At 45.1% G+C, this 9878-nt stretch overlaps 1 protein-coding gene across 1 annotated transcript; it reads left to right on the top strand.

The window, feature by feature from the left end:
* Nucleotides 1-357: 357 nt before the first annotated feature.
* Nucleotides 358-756, top strand: LOC123755985 (leucine zipper protein 4-like). Its single transcript, XM_045738999.1, has one exon. The coding sequence runs from the start codon at nucleotides 358-360 to the stop codon at nucleotides 754-756; it is 399 nt and encodes a 132-aa protein (XP_045594955.1).
* Nucleotides 757-9878: the final 9122 nt, after the last annotated feature.

Raw genomic sequence — 9878 nt, 5'->3', positions numbered from 1 at the left:
TCACTGAAAAAGAAAGATGAAGCATGTTGCTTCATCTGTCTACCCTGAGGTAGCTGAACCATGATGCTTCATCTGTCTACCCTGAGGCAGGTGAAGCAGACAACTTACCTTGGTTAACAGACTTGAGTTCGTTCCAGACACTGACGAAGTCTCAGTCTGCCGTTTCTTAGGAATCAGTCACGAGGTAACTAATGATGACATGATTGTTAACACTTACGACCGGCCTCACCCCTCGACACATCAACACCTCATTAACCAGGTCATCACCTTCCCTCCCAATTCGTCGATTCAGTTGAAGGCGATGAATGGTCTTCTGTCGGCAATGATTTTACCTCGCAATTAGCCTCACGTGACACCATGTGCGGTCATGTCCCGGGTAATGACGCCAAGTCCCGGAGTAATGACGAAAAGTCCCGGAGTAATGACGCCAAGTACCGGGGTAATGACGCCAAGTCCCGGGGTAATGACGCCAAGTACCGGGGTAATGACGCCAAGTCCCGGGGTAATGACGAAAAGTCCCGGAGTAATGACGCCAAGTACCGGGGTAATGACGCCAAGTCCCGGGGTAATGACGCCAAGTCCCGGGGTAATGACGCCAAGTCCCGGGGTAATGACGAAAAGTCCCGGAGTAATGATGCCAAGTCCCGGAGTAATGACGCCAAGTCCCGGGGTAATGACGAAAAGTCCCAGAGTAATGACGCCAAGTCCCGGGTAATGACGAAAAGTCCCGGAGTAATGACGCCAAGTCCCGGGTAATGACGAAAAGTCCCGGGGTAATGACGCCAAGTCCCGGGTAATGACGCACTCGGTATCTTGATTTATCAAATAGGTCCCTTAAAAGTGTCATTAGATGAGAACTCCTGGATGGATTTGAAGAAAGTAGAACAGTGCAAACTGGAACTAGCAGGTCCATTGTTCATCACAATGAAATGTGTGAAGTAAAACATGTGTATGGGGCAAGTAACAAAGTCAGTAGACTAACAGATGTTGTCACAGCTCGTATAAGACTTGGCTACAAGTATCTCTGACAGTTGGGCTTGTATAGGGATCTAGATGAAGTAAAGTGTAAAGTGTGTGGACAAAGACAGGGACACACACTCGAACACTATATCTTGGACTTAAGTAATATTGAACCATTTTAGAGATAAATGTAAACTCACGCTGTATGATATGGCAACCTATCTTATTACTAAGGATAAAATACCTGAAATCCTTGCAGCGGATCCATATTTCGCTTCCAGTAGATGAACGACATATGAGACTCAGAAACAAGTAGTGTATTGTGAGGACTAATAATAAACAGAAGCTCCCCTATGTCTCTGTAATATCTCCATTGGTCAAACTATTATGTATTAGCAATAAGACCTACCATTAATGTATAATGACTTACTGTAAATATATAGCTCTTGAAATAGCACTTTCTCTGTAACTAGCTGACATTGTAACTGTAAGGTGTGAAGGATAGATGAAATTGTTTATGTAATAATCTTCGTTGAGGTCTGATAAAGACCTTTTGTGCCCTCTGTAATGCTTTTTGCGCTACCGCTCACAGGATGAGTATGGGGTGCACAATAAACTAGCCGCCTTCGGCGGCAACAATAAAAAAATCAAATCTTAATGCAGACAGGAACAGGTGCGCAGGTTCAACTGTAGTCACGTGGCACGTGCAGCACTTCACGTACTGATCAGTCGATGTTCTTAAAATATATATATATATATATAACTGAAAACTCACACCCCAGAAGTGACTCGAACCCATACTCCCACAACTGGTATGTACAGGGACGCCTTAATCCGCTTGACCATCACGACCGGACATAAGGAAGTGATAGCCGAGGCTATATGAACCACTTCCCCGCCGGCACTCGGATGGTAATCTTGGGCATAGCATTTTATCAAATCACCTCATTCTTTGGGGCACACGTGAGGAACACAAATGCAAACAAGCCTGAATGGTCCCCAGGACTATATACAACTGAAAACTCACACCCCAGAAGTGACTCGAACCCATACTCCCACAACTGGTATGTACAGGGACGCCTTACTTCGGGGGTGTGAGTTTTCAGTTGTATATAGTCCTGGGGACCATTCAGGCTTGTTTGCATTTGTGTTCCTCACGTGTGCCCCAAAGAATGAGGTGATTTGATAAAATGCTATGCCCAAGATTACCATCCGAGTGCCGGCGGGGAAGTGGTTCATATAGCCTCGGCTATCACTTCCTTATGTCCGGTCGTGATGGTCAAGCGGATTAAGGCGTCCCTGTACATACCAGTTGTGGGAGTATGGGTTCGAGTCACTTCTGGGGTGTGAGTTTTCAGTTGTATATAGTCCTGGGGACCATTCAGGCTTGTTTGCATATATATATATATATATATATATATATATATATATATATATATATATATATATATATATATATATATATATATATATATATATGTCGTACCTAGTAGCCAGAACTCACTTCTCAGCCTACTATGCAAGGCCCGATTTGCCTAATAAGCCAAGTTTCATGAATTATTTGTTTTTCGACTACCTAACCTACCTAACCTAACCTAACCTAACTTTTTCGGCTACCTAACCGAACCTAACCTATAAAGATAGGTTAGGCAGGGTTGGTTAGGTTCGGTCATATATCTACGTTAATTTTAACTCCAATAACAAAAAATTGACCTCATACATAATGAAATGGATAGCTTTATCATTTCAAAAGAAAAAAAATAGAGAAAATATATTAATTCAGGAAAACTTGGCTTATTAGGCAAATCTGGCCATGCATAGTAGGCTGAGAAGTGCGTTCTGGCTACTAGGTACGACATTATATATATATATATATATATATATATATATATATATATATATATATATATATATATATATATATGTCGTACCTAGTAGCCAGAACTCACTTTTTGGCCTACTATTCAAGGCCCGATTTGCCTAATAAGCCAAGTCTTCCTGAATTAATATATTTTTTCTAATTTTTTTCTTATGAAATGATAAAGCTACCCATTTCATTATGTATGAGGTCAATTTTTTTTTATTGGAGTTAAAATTAACGTAGATATATGACCGAACCTAACCAACCCTACCTAACCTAACCTAACCTATCTTTATAGGTTAGGTTTGGTAAGGTAGCCGAAAAAGTTAGGTTAGGTTAGGTTAGATAGGTTAGGTAGTCGAAAAACAATTAATTCATGAAAACTTGGCTTATTAGGCAAATCGGGCCATGAATAGTAGGCCAAAAAGTGAGTTCTGGCTACTAGGTACGACATATATATATATATATATATATATATATATATATATATATATATATATATATATATATATATATATATATATATATATATATATGTCGTACCTAGTAGCCAGAACTCACTTCTCAGCCTACTATTCAAGGCCCGATTTGCCTAATAAGCCAAGTTTTCCTGAATTAATATATTTACTATAATTTTTTTCTTATAAAATGATAAAGCAACCCTTTTCTCTATGTATGAGGTCAATTTTTTTTATTGGAGTTAAAATTAACGTAGATATATGACCGAACCTAACCAACCCTACCTAACCTAACCTAACCTATATTTATAGGTAAGGTTAGGTTAGGTAGCCAAAAAAACCTAGGTTAGGTTAGGTTAGGTAGGTTAGGTAGACGAAAAAACATTAATTCATGAAAACTTGGCTTATTAGGCAAATCGGGCCTTGAATAGTAGGCTGAGAAGTGCGTTCTGGCTATTAGGTACGACATATATATATATATATATATATATATATATATATATGTCGTACCTAATAGCCAGAACGCACTTCTCAGCTTAATATGCAAGGCCCGATTTGCCTAATAAGCCAAGTTTTCCTGAATTAATATATTTTCTCTAATTTTTTTCTTATGAAATGATAAAGCTACCCATTTCGTTATGCATGAGGTAAATTTTGTTTTATTGGAGTTAAAATTAACGTAGATATATGACCGAACCTAACCAACCCTACCTAACCTAACCTAACCTATCTTTATTGGTTAGGTTAGGTTAGGTAGCCAAAAAAGTTAGGTTAGGTTAGGTTAGGTAGGTTAGGTAGTCGAAAAACAATTAATTCATGAAAACTGGGCTTATTAGGCAAATCGGGCCTTGCATAGTAGGCTGAGAAGTGCGTTCCGGCTATTAGGTACGACACATATATATATATATATATAAACATTAACAATAGTGTAACTAGCTTCACAAGATTGTCACATGCTTAGCTAAACGAACTATGGGGTTCAGTTCCTGAACCCATTATGGGCCTCTGTAACCCTTTACACCACCGCCCACGGGATGGGTATGGGGTATCTTAAGATGAGTCGGGGCTTAGCATCCCCGCAGCCCGGTTCTTGAATATGCCTACTTTTTGTTACACATCCCCAGGAAGCAGCCCGAAGCAGCTATCTAACCCCAGATACCTATTTACTGCTAGGTAACAGGGGCATTAGGTTGAAAGGAACTCTACCCATTTGTTTCCGCCTGCACAGGGGATCGAACCCGGAACCTCAGGACTACGAATCCGAAGCGCTTTCCACTCAGCTGTCAGGCCCTTTAGGGGTTGGGGGTGCATAATAAAGAAAGCAATTGAATTGAATTGGCCAGGGGAAGGTAAGGTCTGCTTGGTGGTTGGTAACGCCTGCCAGGAATATCCCTGCAAAAAAAACTTCCAATAAGATTGTATATTTCGTTGTTTGGAGTTCAATTGCCAGGAATTTCATTTATTTTTGAGTTAAATATATGTATTAATTTAATTTAATTTAAGTTCAATTTCAGTTATTCTGAAAGATTATCTAGAATCTTATGTGGCGGGGAAGTGGGAGCGGGTTGCCCCCCGCGCGCCGTCCTCGTCTTCCCTCCTTTTCTTTATTTTTTTCCCCCGGCTTCATGTTCCCATCTCCCCCTCCCTGCCCCTCCCGCTGGCCCGTCCCTGCGGGACACGCTCCCATCTCCCCTCCTCCCCGCTCCGGCTTCATGCTACAAGTCACCCTCCTCCCCGCCCCCGGCTACGTGCTCCAGGTCCCCCACCTCCCCGCTCCGGCTACATGCTCCTGGTCCCCCCACTTCCCCTCCCCGGCTACGTGTCCCAGGTCCCCCACCTCCCCGCCGCGGCTACATGCTCCTGGTCCCCCCGCTTCCCCTCCCCGGCTACCTGTCCCAGGTCCCCCACCTCCCCTCCGCAGCTACATGCTCCAGGTCCCCCACCTCCCCTCCGCAGCTACATGCTTCAGGTCCCCCACCTCCCCTCCGCAGCTACATGCTCCAGGTCCCTCACCTCCCCGCCCCGGCTACGTGTCCCAGGTCCCCCTCCTCCCCGTCCCGGCTACAGGCACCCACCCCATCCTCCCAGGAACCAGACACGCAGACATTAATGTTAGCGTTTCTAGTTGTAATACTATTTTGCAGCTTGTGTGCCAAGTCATTGCAACTGTCTTTAGCATATTTAACGAAATTGCTTGTTTGGGAATATTTATATCTTTCAATGGCGCTGTAATGAAAAGAAAAATATGTTTTGCCAAAATCGCATTGACGATCGATGTAGGCGTTATTATTTTTCACAGTTGGCGGGGAGGGAGCGAACCTGTCGGCGGTCACACAGGAAGAAGGTGAAGTTATAACCAAGTTATTCTTGAGTTTTTAAGAAAAGGGTGTCTGAATGGTGTTCTTTTGAAGTATATAAGAGGACCAGCAGCCATCACCCTTCGTCTGTCCCCAGCCATACTCACTCAGCCTTGTTCATGAAACCTGCCACCACCACCACACGGCTCCTACCCCGGCTCCCCCACACGGCTCCTACCCTCCCGGCTCCTACCCTCCCAGCTCCCCCTCCCGGCTCCCCTTACATGCTGCCCCTCCCTGCTCCCCCCCCCCCCTCTCTCCTCCTTGAACACCGCCACACACACTCCCACCCACCACTCACCGTAACCACAAGACCACGAGTGCAAGTGTTCAAGATTAGAAAGCGACGAAGGTTTGAGAAGACAGACATGACAAATACCAATGGTTCTCTGACCATTGTAAGAATAATTGTGAAAGGCGCAGACAATAAATAGTGATGTGTGTTACGTACCCCTTCTCCCCCTTCATATGCCCCCTCTCTCCTTACATATGCCCCCCTCTCCCCCAACATATGCCCCCTTTCTGCCCCAACATTTGATCCCTCTCACCCCCCCCCCGAAATTTGCTTCCCCTCTTCCCCAACATATGCCCCCTTTCCCCCAGTATATGCCCCCTCTCTGCCCCAACATTTGCTCTCTCCCCCCCCCCCCGACATATGCTTCCCCTCTCCCCCCAATATATGGCCACCTCTTCCCCAAAATATGGCCACCTCTCCCCCAACATATGGCCACCTTTCCGTAACATATGCCCCCTCTCCCCCAACATATGCCCACCTCTCCGTAACATATGCCCCTCTCCCCCAACATATGCCTCTCCCCAACGTATGCCCCCTCTCCCCAACGTATGTCCCCCCACTCCCCCAACATATGCCCCCCTTCCCCCATACCATATGCCCCCCTCCTCTTCCCTAACAGAACAGACGACCCAGGAAGGAGCACATGGCTGATCCGCGCCAGCCATTTCCTGGTGGTTGGAGCCCTTAACGGGGAAGGTTGACTGCGCACTGACTCTTAACTGTCTTCCACTGTTCACCAAACAGGAAGCATCTGTTCCTGTACACACCTGTTCAAAAAACTCAGTAATGTTCTAATAGGCTGGTGAACGGCGTACACTGACATAGGCTTGCAACATGCAACACTTGAAACACCATTAAGGGGATAATATAAGATGCCCCATCCATTGAGTGGATAATATAAGATGCCCCAGTGGGAGCGACGATCGCTATGTGCGCTATTTTTAGTATCTAATATATTGAAAATTCGAAACACGGAGCCAAAATGTATTAAGGAAACCACAGGAATACCACTGAGAAGAATGTTCCAATGAAATGGGGTTCAGCAGGAGACTGTTCAATGGGAAAATTGTGATGAATGCGATAGCCAAAAATCTTCAGCTACAGTAACAAGGTTGAATCTTAATGAGAAGAAACAACAGATGAGAAATACGGCAGAAAGACAATTTGCAAATAACATAGCTTTCAAAGCAAAGATCAACTCAAGCATTTCGACAGGCACAGGCATTAAGTGATGTGTCTAAAACCATGTCAGCAACTGCCTATGAGAAATATTAATCCTGTCAAGTACTTAATGACTGACTCATTAAGGATTATTATCAACGAGGTGACAACGAAAAAGTCCAACATGATACCACAAGAAATGAGACACAGGTATCTCAAGGAAATTTATAAAGAAGCCGAAAATGAATTAGATCAAATCTACACCGCTGGGTCATATAATACTATTAATGGCAAGGTTGGGGCAGCACACACTGTAATTAGGAATAATGCCTAACAACGCGGAAAAGAAAAAAGCACGTATAGAGAACTATGCCTCTTCAACGTATGCAGAGTTAACTGCCATTGTTATGGCGTTAAGATTCCTTGAAAGAAACACTAATGATGCAGTGATCTGCACTGATTCAAAAGCAGCGCTGCAAAGCCTAAGTAAAAATCGGGCAGAAAACCTTACGATAGTCACTGATATCAAGAAAGCTGTGAGAGTACTAACCAATCAGGGAAGAGTCGTCAAATTTCTGTGGATCCCCTCCCATGTTGGCATCTGTGGGAATGAACGAGCAGATGTGCTGGCTGCTGCAGGCGCTGAAGGAGACCATATTGAATACTTCATACCCAAGACTCTTCTACAAATTAGAGGTATTATCAGGCAACATCACCGTGACAAGGTAACTGAGGAAAGGAGGATAGAAGAACAAATCAATGAATCTGTACGATGGTACAACATGGTTGCAGCTGGCAATCCCAATTATTATGGAGCAAGAGGAGGTGGCCGCGGGAGAGAATCAGTAATAGCGAGAATCCGTCTTGGATACAAATATCCATGGAGATTCGGAATGTAAACAACAGTTGATCAGCGGAGTTGCAGAATCTGTGGTGAGAGTGACGGACCCCACCTTGACCACTACCTGAGAGAATGTGAACATCTTAGAGTCATTACAAATATGCGTTGATTAATAAACCCCCCATTGTTTGAGATAGGAAAACACTGTTTGTCAAATATAGATGCTGTTCTTAAAAGATTCCCCCATTTGCACCTGCAAGATAACTTAAAATTTTAAGAGTTGACAATGTTAATCTTCTTGTTTGAGAAGCTGTTCACTTGAGACAGTTAAGCAAGTCCCAGCTGTGTCTGGGTACAAGTGACAGGATGAACAACCCAGCGGGTTTTCTTCCTATTGGGGAGTGATGTAGATGCTGCTATGGCGGTATATCCACTCACAGGATGAGTGGCGCTGCCCAATACTGTCACTATGGCGGTATGTCCACTCTCAGGATGAGTGGCGCTGCCCAATACTGTCACTATGGTGGTGTGTCCACTCACAGGATGAGTGGCGCTGCCCAATACTGTCACTATGGCGGTGTGTCCACTCACAGGATGAGTGGCGCTGCCCAATACTGTCACTATGGCGGTGTGTCCACTCACAGGATGAGTGGCGCTGCCCAATACTGTCACTATGGCGGTGTGTCCACTCACAGGATGAGTGGCGCTGCCCAATACTGTCACTATGGCGGTGTGTCCACTCACAGGATGAGTGGCGCTGCCCAATACTGTCACTATGGCGGTGTGTCCACTCACAGGATGAGTGGCGCTGCCCAATACTGTCACTATGGTGGTGTGTCCACTCACAAGATGAGTGGCGCTGCCCAATACTGTCACTATGGCGGTGTGTCCACTCACAGGATGAGTGGCGCTGCCCAATACTGTCACTATGGCGGTGTGTCCACTCACAGGATGAGTGGCGCTGCCCAATACTGTCACTATGGTACACAATGGGTACCATCACACAGGTTTTGCCACACAAGTTTAATAGAATTGTACAATCAGGCGACAAAGATTAAGCAAGAAAGAGAAGGATGGGTGGACTGCATTTTCTTGGACTGTCTGAAAGTCTTTGACGCAGTACCCCATAAGAGGCTGGTGCATAAGTTGGAGAAAGAGGCAAGAGTAACTGGTAAGGTGCTCCAGTGGATAAGGGAGGGATGGAGTGGAACAATCAGATTGTGTGAAGAGGGGTGGTTGTAGTGAAGGACAGTGCAACACTCAGGTTGTGTGAAGAGAGGTGGTTGTGATGAAGGGCAGAGTGGAACACTCAGGTTGTGAGAAGAGGGGTGGTGATAGGAGCGTCGCTGATACCAGACAAGATAAATGGGAATTGTGGTAGCGAGGAGGAGTCCCTAAACTTCGTATATTAATATAAGCTTCTCTCCTTCCTTGCTTTTCCATCTTTCCTTATATCTCCATAACATTACGTAACAATGTACAAATGGGCGTCTGAGGTGAGAGGAGTAATAAGAGAGAAGTATTTATTGTGGTAAGAGTCGACGTCGCGGTGTGGAGCTATCAGTAAGGCCAAGGAACCCGGTCAACAACGGTACAAGTCCAGCAAGTCCTTTAAGTGAACGTGGCGTTGTCGCCCACGGGACTTTCCGCCGTACAGGTCTGAGAAGCGCTCTCCGGCACGCAGCGCACTCTAATCAGTTCTAGTTGGAGCCTTGTAGGGGAGAAGTGATATTATTTTCGCTGTCTTCTGTGGCCTGTCTGGGCTCTAGGTGGTGATGTTGCTGACACCCTGCTGGTGGTGGTGATGTTGCTGACACCCTGCTGGTGGTGATGATGTTGCTGACACCCTGCTGGTGGTGGTGATGTTGCTGACAACCTGCTGGTGGTGGTGATGTTGCTGACACCCTGCTGGTGGTGGTGATGTTGCTGACACCCTGCTGGTGGT

This window comes from Procambarus clarkii, chromosome 43 (genome assembly GCF_040958095.1).
Source record: "Procambarus clarkii isolate CNS0578487 chromosome 43, FALCON_Pclarkii_2.0, whole genome shotgun sequence".
NCBI lineage: Eukaryota > Metazoa > Arthropoda > Malacostraca > Decapoda > Cambaridae > Procambarus > Procambarus clarkii.
The sequence above is the reverse complement of the archived record's forward strand: the minus strand, read 5'-3'. Positions and strand labels throughout refer to the sequence as shown.